Source organism: Monopterus albus, unplaced genomic scaffold (genome assembly GCF_001952655.1).
Source record: "Monopterus albus unplaced genomic scaffold, M_albus_1.0 scaffold36.1, whole genome shotgun sequence".
Classification (NCBI taxonomy): Eukaryota; Metazoa; Chordata; class Actinopteri; order Synbranchiformes; family Synbranchidae; genus Monopterus; species Monopterus albus.
In genome coordinates, this window is record NW_018127916.1 from 1,543,400 (window position 1) to 1,558,035 (window position 14,636).

The 14,636-nt window shown below is 39.5% G+C and overlaps 3 protein-coding genes across 5 annotated transcripts in view; 1 reads left to right on the forward strand and 2 right to left on the reverse strand.

Annotated features, from left to right (window-relative positions):
* Positions 1 to 1,316: 1,316 nt before the first annotated feature.
* twf2 (twinfilin actin binding protein 2) lies at positions 1,317 to 7,930 on the reverse strand. 3 transcript variants are annotated; one of them, XM_020598096.1, is made up of 9 exons: positions 7,404 to 7,930; positions 4,445 to 4,623; positions 3,562 to 3,657; positions 3,357 to 3,461; positions 3,202 to 3,216; positions 2,849 to 2,974; positions 2,610 to 2,760; positions 2,033 to 2,154; positions 1,317 to 1,833 (listed from the first exon to the last, which is right to left on the reverse strand). In XM_020598096.1, exons 1-9 carry the CDS (start codon positions 7,498 to 7,500, stop codon positions 1,666 to 1,668), a joined length of 1,059 nt encoding a protein of 352 aa, XP_020453752.1. In that variant the 5' UTR covers positions 7,501 to 7,930; the 3' UTR covers positions 1,317 to 1,665. The 3 variants fall into 3 exon arrangements, with proteins under 3 accessions (XP_020453752.1, XP_020453753.1, XP_020453754.1); XM_020598097.1 differs by lacking the exon at positions 3,202 to 3,216; XM_020598098.1 differs by lacking the exon at positions 3,202 to 3,216 and having other exon boundaries at positions 2,849 to 2,968; positions 3,318 to 3,461.
* Positions 7,931 to 9,047: 1,117 nt separating this feature from the next.
* On the reverse strand, positions 9,048 to 13,224 carry wdr82 (WD repeat domain 82). The gene is made up of 9 exons (XM_020598104.1): positions 12,844 to 13,224; positions 12,091 to 12,188; positions 11,381 to 11,447; positions 11,166 to 11,265; positions 10,949 to 11,065; positions 10,684 to 10,839; positions 10,272 to 10,341; positions 9,772 to 9,914; positions 9,048 to 9,264 (listed from the first exon to the last, which is right to left on the reverse strand). The coding sequence occupies exons 1-9, from the start codon at positions 13,002 to 13,004 to the stop codon at positions 9,235 to 9,237; spliced, it is 942 nt and encodes a 313-aa protein (XP_020453760.1). The 5' UTR covers positions 13,005 to 13,224; the 3' UTR covers positions 9,048 to 9,234.
* A 151-nt stretch (positions 13,225 to 13,375) lies between these two features.
* The window catches only part of glyctk (glycerate kinase), a 2,862-nt gene continuing 1,601 nt past the window's right edge, over positions 13,376 to 14,636 (forward strand). The window contains exons 1-3 of the mRNA XM_020598139.1: positions 13,376 to 13,508; positions 13,595 to 13,714; positions 14,287 to 14,636. Coding sequence (XP_020453795.1) covers positions 14,318 to 14,636 — 319 coding nt within the window. The 5' untranslated portion in view covers positions 13,376 to 13,508; positions 13,595 to 13,714; positions 14,287 to 14,317. The remainder of the gene's footprint in view (positions 13,509 to 13,594; positions 13,715 to 14,286) is intronic.

Sequence of the window (14,636 nt, forward strand, 5' to 3'; positions counted from 1 at the left end):
ATGTTTGGGATGCACGGAATAACTGGTTTCCTTTTCCAACATGGAGGGGAAAAAAAAGGGGGCGTTTCAAGAAGATTCTGAGAGAAGCTTTCACTCCCTGGAAGCCCCAACGTAAATTAATCTGTTGTACATTAGGAGAGAAAACCTTGTTCGTCAGCAGAGCTTTGTACATAGGGAGCAGGCCTGGAAAGAAATGCTGAGTAAGCAAACCTAGACTAAAGAAACTTTATATCAACTTATTCAATTTTTGGTTCAGAGCACATGATTTGACAAAACCTGTAAAAGAGGCTCTGCAGTCTCTCCACCGAGTTAAGGTTAAAACTGACAAATCTCAACAACTATGGGATAGATTGTCATGAAATTTTACACAGAAATTCGTGGTGCCCAGAGCATGAATACTGCTGACCATGGTCATCCCCAGATTGACATTTGTATCCTAACGTCTTCTCTAGAACTACCAAGGTTTGCACTTTCCAGTGAAAAATCTTGAGATCTACTTTACATATTAGTACAAAAATTAGTTTCATGGTTCTGCAACCACATATGCTGAGGCCTCTTCCTCAAACATTGCCCCCAGGGTCAAAATATAATTCATCCAGTACCGTGTGAGAAGACATTCTCATGAACCTCAGTGGCATTTTGTGTTTAGCGTTTCTTGTCAAATGTTACCATTCAAGCAAAGATGGTTAACATAAATATTACACTGCTAAACATCATGTCAGTTCATTTTGAGCACAATACAGTAGCATACTGATGTTAGCACTTACACTAGCTCAAAGATACAGCAGAGGATTATGACTAGACAAAGTTTACACTATCTACACAGACTAATCCTGCTGCTGAGATAATTGCAGGAGCTTGAAACAGCTGCCAATTATTCTGCAGAGAGACGTTAAAGAAATCAACAGTATAAAAATGTTTATTTACTGTTTAATGACACAGCTGGTGGCATATTTGAACACACCTTTAAAGCAGTACAATGGAGTCTTTTAAATAATGTAACTTCATTGCACTGTAGGGCGTTGTTGACTGGAGCAGATGCCTGAATCTGAAGCTGCTGGTCTAATTTAAAAGTTAATATGAGATATTCTATGTTTACCACAACATGGCAAACCACAAAGTCTAACCTAAACATACAGAATATTTATGGAAATGTCAAAGGAAATTTGACCCTGCATTAAACATTGCATGCTAAAAATACACAAGTCAGTACTAAGAAGATCCAATATCACAGTATAAACAAGATTTTATTTAGAATTTTCTTTCATACTGTTTTTTTTTCTACAAACATTGTTGATACAAAAGTTGCACTGGGGGATAGACATGAGGACTAAAACATCCAGCTATGCATTTGCAAGTTGGAGCAAGTCTAAATTGCAGATCTACTTCTATTTTTAAATGTGGAAGATCCAGACAGAGATGAGAGTCACAATAAATTAAGTCATATGTCTGCGTTTCAGCTTGGCTCTTTTCCAAATGGAGAAGTCATTAAAAAAAGATTCATGCTTTTTTATATATCACAAGTGCTTCAGGACACAAACAACAAAGAAAATCCTCCACTGTGATCATTTCCCTGGGCCTGACACAATATTAACTGGTCTGGGGAAACTGGGAGAACTGGAACTGCAGGCACTACTATAGGTGGGGTTTTTTTTTTGTCCATCTCTAGCTATTTTGTATGGTCTCTCCTGTCCCCTTAATGAGACGCTTGTGTCCCCTTTTCCCTGCTGGACCGCGGGGCTTAGCGAAGGCCTGTTTGTGGGCATACTGCTTGGGATGGACCTCGTCGTACAGAAACTCCTCTGTCAGTTCATCACCATTGTCAATCTCCAACTGCGCATACATGGAAACATGGACGATAATCAAGAAAGTGTTAAAAGTGTAGCAGAATGCAGGCTATGCCCTGAATACAATTCTGGTGGAGAAGTACATTTAGTAAGTCTAAAAGCAGTCAAATATAAATATATATGTAAATAAAGTAACATTAGGATAGTGTCCTCACTCATTCTGTTATCCAATCTCACTCTGTTACCTTTTTAGCAACTTCCAAATGGTAATCTTTCTCCACTTCCTCCAGCAGTTGACTCTTGCAGCTGGAATATAGCATTCGTTCCTTGATGCTACAGCTGTACCCTGGCATGGAGTATATGAACACTATAGATGGGAAAAGAGAAGAGAAGATTTAATGTTGAAGTAGATCAGTGTTTCAAAACAAACCCCTAAGTTACTAGATGATTCAAGAGGTAAGAAAGTAAAAAAAAAAAAAACTCCTTGTGACTTGTGTGTAAATTGTGCAAATTCTTCAAGTGAGAGAAGAAAAATCAATATTAGCTTGAACTGTTCTGAACTCACCTGTCCACAATACATCTATTTGCTGTGATAATTTATCACACACACAAGTCACAAGTGAGTATTGTTTAATTGTAATGGGCCACTACAGTCAAACCAGTTGGGATACATTTATGTAGATAACATGGATTCAATACAACTTTTTATTAATGCCTCTCAGTGTCTGCAGGCCGTGGGTAAAGCCGTGCACCTCCTTGTGCATGTTTGTTCACCTTGTACAGATGAAGAGGATTATAAGAGCTCAGGGATTAGTGACATACCAACAGATTCCAGGTAGTCTCCTTCGTGGCAGTGTTTGTAAAGGAAGAAGTGGTATCTGGGAGTGTCTTTTGGAACTCTGCGGGGCAAATCCCGAGTTTCTGTTGGGCTGCAGTTGGCCAGCTCGATTATCTCCTTTTCTACATCAAGTCTCTGAAACACAATTACAGACGGTTTTTCTCTGAGAGTAAAATATCACAAGTCTAATACATCAACACTCCTGACGTTAACCGAGGCTCACCAGCTGTATGTAGTTGAGACGTTTCTGGGCAAGTTGCTGAAGGGCTCTCTTGGCTGTGTCTTGCAGTGGGAAAGCAAGGCCTTGAAGAGTCTGGTGTTTACTCTCCACATTTATCTCTGCCTTCACCTGCAGAGGGCAGCAAGCAAATATACATTTCTTTTTAAGTGTCTGAAGGAAGATCCACAAAGTGTTGAATGGGAGTATATTGTTATACATTTCATATTCAAACGTATTTTTAAAAATCTATCACTTATTATAATCAATAGATACAGGTTCTCTGTGTCTTTCCTGCTTCACCCCAAAGTTGAATTCATATTAAAAATAGATACACAGCAAACAGTGGAACAACATACCTGTTTAACCCGGCCCTGAAAAAGCAATTGCAACAAAAGGTTATACTTCATATAGAGGAAATAGACACAAGCAGACCACGTTAACAAAGAACCAGCTCACATATGAAGCTATGTGCAGTGATGACAGCCCTGCTGACAGCAGGCTGACCTCTCACCTCAGTGATTTTGATCCTCTGGAGCTCCTGCTCAGCTAATGTGAGAGGGGCAGGACCTGAGCAGGACGACACATGACACTGGTAGCCCAGCAAACAGATGTCCTCCTAGTGTTGCAAGCAAAACGTGAGGCACTTTAAATTATGTCATCAGACCAAAATGGAGAATTTGTCATCGTACATTACAGTGAATTTAAATAGTTCTGACCTCAGTTGTGCCAAACATCTCATACTTCAGGTGGCCACCACCAAACTCTTTCTTCACAGTGGCACGGGTGGCAGCGTACAGCATCTTTTGTTTCACCTGCAGCAGTTAGAGGGGAAAAACTGGAGTTATTGTGCTGAAACTACAAACATCTGAAACCCATTCTACAAAGTGCAGGTGTGGAGTCTGACTTACTTTATAGGTTGGGAGGGTGTAATGACAAATGCTCTGAAATGGCACTAGGGGAACTGTAGGACTAGCATAACCCATGCTAGTCCTGTGATATCCTTCTCAAATTAGATTTCTTGTCATGTGATCATTTTGTGTTTCAGGGCCTCTTCACTATCAGCATTAGTATGTGCTTGAAATATTCTTTTTCACAGTGGGATATTTTCTGACAATATCTGCCTTTCTCTACTGTTTTTTTTTAACCTGTACTTATAATAAGTACATATTTCCATATTATTAAATCTTTGTAATGGGGCAAATACAATATTTTGTACTGTATGCATCAATCTTTTGGGAATTAGAATTCCGATTGTATGATAATCAATGTACCTGTTTGGTAATCATTTGGCAGAGCATTTTTTTCTGTGGTTGCTTTTCCATCAGGTTATGTTTATGTATGTACAGTACATAAAGTACTAATGCTATTTATATGACTTTTACCTACAATTAATTGACAGCCTACAGGTGTTTTTTTGACAATGTAAAAGTCAGGATATTATGACTTCTGTTGCTCTTTTTTAATGTGTCTTACAAGTCTCACTGCTTTAAGGAAGTGCAATACTAACTTGCTGCCTTAAAATGTGTAAATTTGAGGCTATTACCTAATATTACTGAGTCTAGCTACAGTTCAGAATGAAGGATATGTGGTATGTCTTACAGGAGACTGGTCAGGAGACCACGATATAAAGATCCACTCGTAGCCCTGTGCATTCTGGGAGTCAAGGCGGTACAGGATGTAGCAGGGTTCCCGGTCATCCAGGAGAGGAAGCAGGAAGTGATCATAATCCTGGTCCCAGCTCTTCTCTGGCTCTCTGTAGGCCCCCAGCACCAGCTGCTCTGAAAGTCAGACCACTACTCATTACATACCTTACCCCTATATACAGTATACAACAAAACTGAATATATCCTCGGTCAGTATAAAAATGTAAACTACTAATTCTGTCAATTCAATGCAATTTTATAATTTTTGCCCAAGAGGCATTCAGCCAGCCTTATGAACAATGCTGAACATTCATGTGACAAAGTCAAATCTTTGATATTCAAACATGTAATAAATAAATCTTATATTTATTTTAACAATCTTAAAATAAAAGTTTAAAATACATTACATGCAAATACAGGAACAAAAAAAAAAAAGCCTCAGTTTCAACTTATTTAAACAAAACTTGACAAGAGAAAGTTCAACTGCTGCTACTCAAAGTATCACCTTTACAGATCTTGTCTACTAGAGAGCAGTGACATTTATTTGTCAATTGTAATATGTATTTCGGTCACATAAAAACAAACAAACATAAAAAAAAAACTTGATCTCATAAATCTAGTATCAATTGGGCTATAATATAGAGCTGTGATACATATTCATGTTGCGGTGGACATTAAGTCCCAACCTGGTCCACACTGACTAAAAGATAATTGTTTCAACCCTAATCTCCCTCTAGTTTTGTTAATTAGGGCTGCAACTAATAATTTTCACAGTGCCCTTACAATCTGCAGTGAGGGTCTCACTGTTTGCTCCATGTGCTGAAAAAAGGCTAGGACAACCTCTGAGCTAAAACTGTCACTATGGACGGGACAGGACAAACATGATCAAAACCCCAATAGCTTAGCATGATAAAATACACAGAACATACACATAAACCTAAAGTCTGATGTCCTTGTGAGGTGCAGGGGGATTTCCTGACCATCTCTTGGGACATGCTGCTATTCTGAGCAGCAGCACATTCCAGATCTGCTCTCACACATAGTTTCCATCAGCCATTCTCTCTCGGTCCCTGTCTTTAAAGGTCTGTGTTAGTGTTTGTCTGTAACTGACTTCAGGTGTTCTATATGGTCTTTTTAGCCTTCAAGTTTAAAATAAGATTTAAAATGATCAGCTATCAGGAGACAGTCAGGTGATTGGAAACCAAGTGGCACACAGAGGCAGCGGTGATGAAATCTTGTTTCTCTGACACTGGGACAAACATGTGCCACTGAGCAGCTGCACGTAACAATGACAAGTAGCATCGCTCCAAACAGCCGGTGATGCCTCAGAGAGAACAAAAGTAAAACAGACCTGACAACTTTTACTGCGACAATGCAGACACTAATACTCCACGCATGAGATCAAATATTTGATAGGCACAGTCCAAAAAGGCAGCCCCAAAAAGTCCCAGAATGCATCTGTCATGAATCATATTACAGCATGGCACTGGTCAGATACCACAACAAGATGTAAACACACCATGGACCTGTCGGTCATTATCCATAATCAGATACCTAAAACTGTATTGCCTCACTGACTGTTTTTGCCTTGCTGACGCTGAACAGCTGGGCTGTTCTTACACTGCAACCCTCTTTTCCTGGAAGTTAATCAAATTGTCTGTCGCACCAGTTTAACGACCTTTGTTTTGCTTGTGACCACTTAACAGCCCACTTGGTTCTGTCTACTTGTAATTTCTTGATACAAAGTGATTATCTTTAGCAATGACCAGTTCAGTCAATGGATATATATACCAGATATCCATTTAAATGTAGCCTACGTATACAGGAATCAGTGGATACCCAGGAATCTTGGAAAACCACAGACGGAAGTTAAAATTGTTTGAAGCGTTATAAAAACTATGTTTTAAACCTTTTTCTCATGTTGTGTCCTAATACAAAGATCTGGTGTCAAGACATTTTTTGCACATTTGTGTTGTCAGATTTTGTTTTAAATTGATAAAATAACCATTTCAACCCAGCAATCTACACGCTATACTTTGCACACCCGGATTTGGGCAGTTTATCCCATTCTTCCCAACAGATGCCCATCCGACTGGGTGGTAAGCATCTGTGAACTGTCATCTTAAAGCTTTAGACAGTTTTATATCCTTACTCTGATCTATGCCTTGCCACTGCTGTATTGTGGTCTACAGATTTCTTTGGATTTCATGCCTTGGTTTTTGTCTTGCCATGAAATGTGAAAGCTGGGGCCTTGTGTACACACAAGCGTGTGCCTTTCTAAGCTCTAATCTATTCAATTTGCCACAGGACTCCTGTCAAGTTCTAAAATAATCTCTAGGATATTTAAAAACAGGATGTATTTGGCCATAATTATAAGACATAAAATACATCTGTAAACATTTCTAAAAACATGTTTTCACTGTGTCATTAATGGCTGAGTGTAGACTAATGTGGTTCACTGCCCTATAGTACTGGAACAAAGTTTCCAGGTCAAGACAAAGGGGCAGCAAGACTATTTTGGAAACTTTCTGAGCTACAGATTCTTTTTTTCTGATGTCAAAAATCCAGATATGTTTGTTTACATCTCCAGATTCCTGAGAATCCTTCAAACTAAACTTAGGAAAAATGGCATCTTGTGTGCGATTGTGACAACCAAATAATTATTATTTGCAACACTTAATTCCTTGTGAAAAGAACTTGGTTTTCCAAATAATTTGTTGTGTGACAAGATTGGGACAGTTGCCCAACTAGTGGTGCAAAATGTTTTTACTCATATTTAAACTAATCCATCTACTGTGCTTTAGATTAAATGAACAAACATGACAAAAATAAAACTGAAACCCAATAATATTATGGATATTAATTTACATCCACCTCAGAGAGGGCTCCACTGTCCAGTGTCCTGGGTCACTCACCGTCTTGGATGCGCACCTTGAAGAGGCGCACTGTTCCCCCTCTTACCCTGGCCAGGAACTCCCTCAGCTCTGGCGTCACCACTAGTGCGAGAAACATGGTGGGTCAGCAGTCTCTTCCTCCTGCCAGGCGCTGTAGCAGGGGTGTTGAGAGACAAAGAAAAAGCTACAGACAAGACTGAGGCTCCAGAGGACCAGGCCCAAATATTCAGTCTGGTCAGTAGACACTAAAGTCCAAACAAAAGAGACTGCTGTAAAAAAGTCCTTTAGTTCAAGTATGGTGACCAAATACTGTTCTGAGTGCTTAAGAGCAGAGGATCGCCCAGTGTCTGAACTCGTTGAGTGTGTGTGACAGTGTGAGAAGGGACATTGCTCAAGTAACTGGGACAGTATCATGTGCACACAGAGAGGGAATCTGATCACCTCTTGCCCAAATTTAGCTCCCACTGGCTGTGCAGCCCTGGGTACTGGTCTGTGAAACCCTCACCACACACCACCAACAGTGGAGGAGGAGGAGGACAGCATGACCTAAAAACCTAATTATGAACCTCTGAGCCAAGGACAACTTGAACTCTGATGTATTGTCCCAAAACAAGACATACTGTAAGAGAGTACTTGTTAGATCTGTCGCTGTACTATAGTTTTATCATTAACACAGAAATAGACTGGACTCAATTCCTGATTTGAATTTTACCATGTACTGTTTGAGTATAAACACTACTACCCTGCTTTCTGTCATTTACATATTACATTGATTTGGGCTGAGGTGGCAAAAGGAGCAACAGTTTCAGTTTGTAAAAACCTGGCACTTTACATTGAAAAGAGCATATTGCTTTGGAAAGTTTAAGCAGCTTTACAGCTTTGTCAACCTCTCACCTCTTAACTTAGTGTGCATCAGCTGTGATGATATACATATTATGCAAGATGTTTTTGCCTCATAAAACACCTGATCATACTGACAGCACTTTCCCAAGCTCAGGGATTTCAAAACTGACAAATCAGGTTATGGAAAACTAGGAACTTTGAATGATGTTTAGTGAGAATTAAACCTGAAAATGAAAAGTAGACTGGCAACCAAAAAAAATATAATAAAAATTAGTCACGAGGGAACCAGACCAAATAGTGTCCAGAAATTCCTGAGTATTTAGTACATATAATAACTTTTACCCTTTTTACCTTTATATATATATATATTCAGGGTAGGTTCTCTAATAGGCCATGTTTTTTTCAGGAACACTGTCCACGTTCATAGTTACATATCCACACCTAGAAGCTGCTCAGTACAACTGACCCGTGGCCACTGAGCAGCTCCATTGGAGTGTTGCTTTGGGACTGTCCAACTCAAATTTAATCCTGCTGGTGCGGTGATTACTGAACCAGGGACAGTCTAGTCACAAGCTCGCTTCACTAATCTTTAGAGGTGGTATAAGATTCAAATAACAAAGACGTCATATCAGCTAAATTTACTCCATCAACTTTGGGTGTGAGTTCATTTGAAATGGTCTTCTAAACTGATTAAGTTTTTTATGAAGAAAAACAACAACAAAACAGTTCTAGGGGTCTGAATTAATACATAATTTTAAAAATAGTGTGGTGAAAGCATAGACAAACACCTAACATGGTAATAAAGTTGACAAAACCAGTGTCTCACAGGGAAGCTGTTTAATGTTAAATAAAAATATATAAAAGAACTAAACAAGTGATCTATTTCTGCCAACTACTTATTTACAATTTGACAATGATTTGGCCCTCGTCCCTGCAAGATTCCTTACAGAGCCGGGTGTGCTGACCCCTGCTGGCCACGTCGACTGAAGCCCTGCCTTTGCGTTTGTCATCAGTCATCAATAGTGGGGAGCCAGAATGCCTGCAAAATGAGAAAGCATTCACAATTTAAATGACATTTGAGCCATTATGTGCTTGAGTGTGCCTGAACCTGTGCATGTGTGACTGTTTCATAAGACTGAAAAACCAGTTTCAATAGTTTTTTTTAGAATCAAATGGATTAAAAACATGTTTAAACAAATTATTTTTGACTACTCCCTTTTTGGCGAGAGCCAACTGAATTACACAGAATTGACATTAACATGGTTCTTGTTGTTCTCCCTGATCTGCGTGGAGAAAAAAAAAAAACTGAACGTGCAGCTCCTCATGTCATGTTATAACCCTTACAGTCACTCAGACAGTGTACAGTTCTATCAAGTATGTGTCGTGTCTGGCTGCAGGGTAGGCTAACAATAACAAGACAGTGATACAACTAAAAGAAGATACATATTGCACAATTTAGTGATGTCACATTTGAACACCGCACAAGACTAGCGAGTTCATCTGCCTAACAGTTTAAAAAAACAACCAATAAGGAAGCAACACTCACCATGTTGGAGCAGGCACTTGCAAACGTCATGAACTTAGGATTGAACTGCAAGCACGTAATTGGCCCCGTGTGCTTCCCATCTAATAAGGCCACCTTCATACCACTCTCTGCATTCCACACGTGGATCTTCCCGTCCTCAGACCCTAAAATTTAAGGAGGGACATTCATTTCCTGAGATTATATGTGTTCTTTGAATTCTGATGATGTACTGTACATATATCGAATACAAAAATATGCATTTGATAAAAACATGATTTGCAGTGTTACTAAATGTCAAAGTCCCGAATCTGCTGCAACAGATGATGGATTTTTGAATTTATGTTGTCATGCATTTAATGTATTCATTGCCATCAGGATCATAAAAGAAATTCAGGAAATGTAACAAAAAATGCTTTCCAAAAGAACCACCAATGTCAATCAAGTCAAAGTTCAGATGTGATGACACCTGTTCTTCGACTGAAGCTGTATGAGAAACTATTCCCAACAAAACAAAGACTTACCAATCATAACAAACTGAGAGTCGGGAGTGAACGACGCCTCTAGTGTTACACCTTTGCTGTTGTTGTAGCCCTGAGTGTAAATAAACAGCAGCCATGAGTAATTATTTTGTGCACATTAATACAACAGTAAACACTAGAGTCTATAGAGCATACACATTAAAAGCTTCTTTTAGTTGGGAACTTTTCAGGCATAACTGGAAAAAAAAAGGAACCATTATGGTTTAATGTGCTGAATTTAGTCACTGATTTAACCACTCAATGGGTATGATTCACCTCTGTAAGAGTTCTCTGTTTTCTAATTTTTACTGACAGTGTCTTAACTGTGTGATTTAGATGAGCATCAGTCTTTATGCTTTGTTTTCAACTAATGGATATTGTTGTACACTGTGCACGAAGATGGGTTGCTTCTTACTCCAAAGGAATGTAGCACAGCACCCTTAAAAGCATCCAAGATGCGAAGAGCTCCGCCATTAGTTGAAAGAAGAATCAGTTTCCCATCATTGCTAAACTTGAGTCCTGTCCACTCGCATGTCCGATCATACTGGAGTTTGAAGGTTGCAAAGGGACCCTGTTGACAACAATGAGAATGTTTTTGCTCCCATTAAATGCCAACCATTTACTCAAATTGTAGACAAACATACATCCTGCTTGGTCTCTCACACACAAACACTTCTTGCCTTGTCAAATGACCGCAGATCATAAAGTTTAACCATCTCTGAATTTATTCCAGCAGCAAAAATGAGACCCTCTGGATCAAAGGAGCACACTGGCTTCCCCTGCAGGTGCATCAGACCCTAAAATTAAAAGATGACAAGAAAGAGCCAGTATCAGCTACACCATTATATGAGCGCAACACCAATGAATGCTCACCAAATTAAAACAACAGACACTGACTTGGCAGTTAGGTGACCGCAGATCCCACAGTCTGATAGTTTTATCTAGTGAGCCAGAAATAAATGTGTCGTCTACTGGAGACATTGAGAGAGATGTCACCCTGGTCAACAAAAACAAGGAAAATGTGCGAACACAGCAAACTTTCAATTCAGTGCAGCAAATCAAACCAAGGCAGTAAAAACATTAAAATAGGCAAGTATGAATCTGATTTTTACCTCTTGTTATGCCCAGGAAAGTAGCGGATGTACTTGTTGTCATGAAGGGACAGGTAACGGATGGTGTCTTATGGAGAAGAAGCAACACCATTAAAGTGAGGAAAAAACTGCCATGACATCAAGCATGGTCTGATGAGTGGACTCAACCGTGGGCAAGGCAGTCACTTGTACAGTTAGCTCCTGTATGGGGCAGAATCACAGACCCTCAAACTGTACAAACAACTACCTCAGACCAAAGTGAGTAATCTGTCCCCGTCATCCAGCAGCAGTCCACATGGGTATGGCATCCTGTATACAGTGGTTACTGGCCAATAATCCTACAATCCAGCTAGTAAAATATATCAATGTTATTACAAATTATATTTCCAGACAATACGATGTTTGAAATGTTGAGTAATCTAACATTGCAATATAACAAAACAATGTTTTCTCCTGCGTTACACTGAAGCTATTCTGCTGTCTGGATGTATATAAAATGCACACAAGTAATACCTCTGCTTGTTTGGCCCTATATCGCCATTATTAGTGACTTTTCCCATTATTTATAGCCACACATTACATACATTTCATTACAACTGTGGAGTCATCATATAGACTGACATGTGATTCTTCAATCTGTTATATACCAATAAATCACTCTTAGCAGATGAAATTCATTCATTCGCATTACCTACCAAAAACTACTAACAAGTGCATGTGCATCAACCTACCATCGATTTTGTTGGAACTGTAGACCACAGTGTTTGCAGCATGTGTGTACCTGATCAGATCCACACCATACTTTTTACTGTAGAGAGTCCTCTTTGGTCTGACATCAGATTATATAAGGGAGGAAAGAGAACAAATAAGCATTTAAAATCAACTAAAATATTAAACTGCCCTGACAAAAACAATCCGGTCTCTTCATAATGAAAACATGACAAATCAGAAATGGCAAAGAATAGTAGTAAATTATCACATTTGAACATCTTCAACATTAAGCATCAAACCACAAGAAAACGAAATAGTTGAATAATTTTCATTTGATTAGCGTGATTAATCGTTGCAGCTCTTTGGGCACTTAAAAAAAATCTAAATAACCTATCTAACTTACATTCACAAGTTAACTAATAATTTAACTAGTTACAAGTTAACATTAGTAAGAGACTTATTCCACCATAAGGTTTTTAATCAACGCAAACACACTTAATATTACTAACGTTAGCCCATTTGAACGCGAAAACCTTTTACGATTTTAAGACTATGACTGACATACAAAATATTAATTGTTACCAGGTCCTTTTAGACACGACATACTGACAGAAACGGTGTTGGGGGAGTTTTCAAAATGTATGAACATATGCAAATTTAAATGAATCGCTGCACAGTAAGTTATTATCGCAGTGCAGCAGGCCTCGCTAGCTAGCATAGCGAGCAGCTAACGCCAAAAACAACACAGTAAAATGAACAGAAATCGCTCTTACTTTCCCTCTTGACAGTCGTAAAGGACTAAGGAGTCGTCGTCACTGCTCGAAATAATTGTTTCTCCGTTTGAACTGAAATCGAAGCAGTTAATTTTGTCAGAGTTTTCTCGAAACACCTTAGCAACCCTGAAGCTCCGCAGCACATTGTCCGTTAGCTTCATGGTGGCTTCTGTCTTCTGAGGGGAAGCAAACCCTCGTTTTACACTTTAAACTGACTTACAAATGTCAGTTTTGGTGACTAGCATAGATATATGTAAACCTCAGCGGGGCAATAAGATTATTTTAAAAGATATGGTTCCTTCATAAACAGCGCCGAAAACCCGCCCGTGATACTTAGATCTACGGGAGTGAGGAGGAAGCACCGCCTTACGTCGGTGACGCGCATATTCATCCCCTGACACGCACATTGATAGGAAACCACACGAGAGGGCAAATAGTTATCGCGATAGTTACAGCTGGTATGTCTCAAGTATACATTTTGGTGCGGGTTCAGTTTACTTGTTTTCCTGGAACATTTTAGCTGTTGTCCTTCTGATATAACACTTTTTCTGTCACATTTAGCAACTTAACGTTTTATTGCTCAGCCTGCTATGCTTTGCTTCTAGGTTTTGCTCCAGTCAGAAAAATAGACAGAGCTGCAGAGGAGAATAGACGAAACATCTGAGGTATGAACCGACTTGAACTATCTTGTCAGTAGTTCATGTGTTGTGAATGTCAGCAGTGCGAACATTTCAAATCAATCATTAAACAGGGTACCCGGCTCCAGTGCCCGGTCAGATCTTTGCTGTGCTTCCTGACTGCTGAGCTGGAGCGCACATAACAGGCTACCACAGGAATCCACAAGCTTATACCCCATTTACAACTTTCACAGGTAGGCAGCTTCATGAATCTTCAGTATGCACAGTTTTATAGAAAAATGTGTTAACTGTTTGGTCAGGAGTTATCAAAGTATGTTTTCAGTTGATGTAAAGACAAACACTAGGTACAGGTACTGTTCAGCTTTCAGTTGATTATATTATATAAGTACAGTACAGCTCTCTGGGGGCCAAATAAAATTGTTTGGGGGCTTGTTTCAACCCATGGGGTGTTACGTGTTACTTTACCTAATACGTTTAAGGGCACCTTACTAGTAGGTCAAGTTGTGTCAGTAGCCTACCTCATCTTAATATAAAGAGGAGTACTCATTCCACCATGCAGTCCAGCAGTGACCTGGGACACCAAGGACACTAACACAAACATTATAAATGCCATAATATAGTGAATCTGCTTTTAGCCATTTAGGTGTTCTTTGGCTAAGGCCATTAAATAAAATGGTTAATAATTGATTATTATTATTGTCAATTGTGATATTACAATATTCTCCATGTGTGGTCATTTTAAACCAACTCGCTTTTATGCTAGTTGTCTGTATATACTATGAGTTTTTTGTTTTTAATCCCTCAGGCAATTTCTGCTCAGACCCATCGAACTGTCCATGGCACGTGTTTTCTCGCTGTTCAGCTCTCACCCTCTTCTGACCTTTGTGCGGAGGAGGAAACCTACACTGTGCAAAATGTCAATGGACTCACGGGCACGCAAAGTGTTTGCAGCTGCAGTGGAGGCTGTGCAGCCAGACACTGTGGTCCGACACAGTGTAGAGCGCAAGGAGGACTCAGCCATTATCGATGGTCATAAATTTCCACTCAAACACAACCTGCACATAGTGGGCTTTGGAAAGGCTGTATTGGGTATGGCTGCAGAGACGGAGAGGATTCTGGGGGACCACTTAGTGAAAGGAGTCATTAGCGTGCCAC

Bases quoted from the DNA above. Each gene is read 5' to 3' on its own strand.
- twf2 (XM_020598098.1), bottom strand. From the start codon at position 7,500: ATGTTTCTCGCACTAGTGGTGACGCCAGAGCTGAGGGAGTTCCTGGCC. The intron at 4,624-7,403 runs GTGAGTGACCCA...TCTGACTTTCAG, and splicing joins CAAGGTGCGCATCCAAGACG to AGCAGCTGGTGCTGGGGGCC. The intron at 3,658-4,444 runs GTAAGACATACC...TAACTGCTGCAG, and splicing joins GGTCTCCTGACCAGTCTCCT to GTGAAACAAAAGATGCTGTA.
- wdr82 (XM_020598104.1), bottom strand. From the start codon at position 13,004: ATGAAGCTAACGGACAATGTGCTGCGGAGCTTCAGGGTTGCTAAGGTG. The intron at 10,840-10,948 runs GCAAGAAGTGTT...TGTTGTCAACAG, and splicing joins ATCTGCGGTCATTTGACAAG to GGTCCCTTTGCAACCTTCAA. The intron at 10,342-10,683 runs GTAAGAAGCAAC...ATTTACACTCAG, and splicing joins CTGTGCTACATTCCTTTGGA to GGCTACAACAACAGCAAAGG.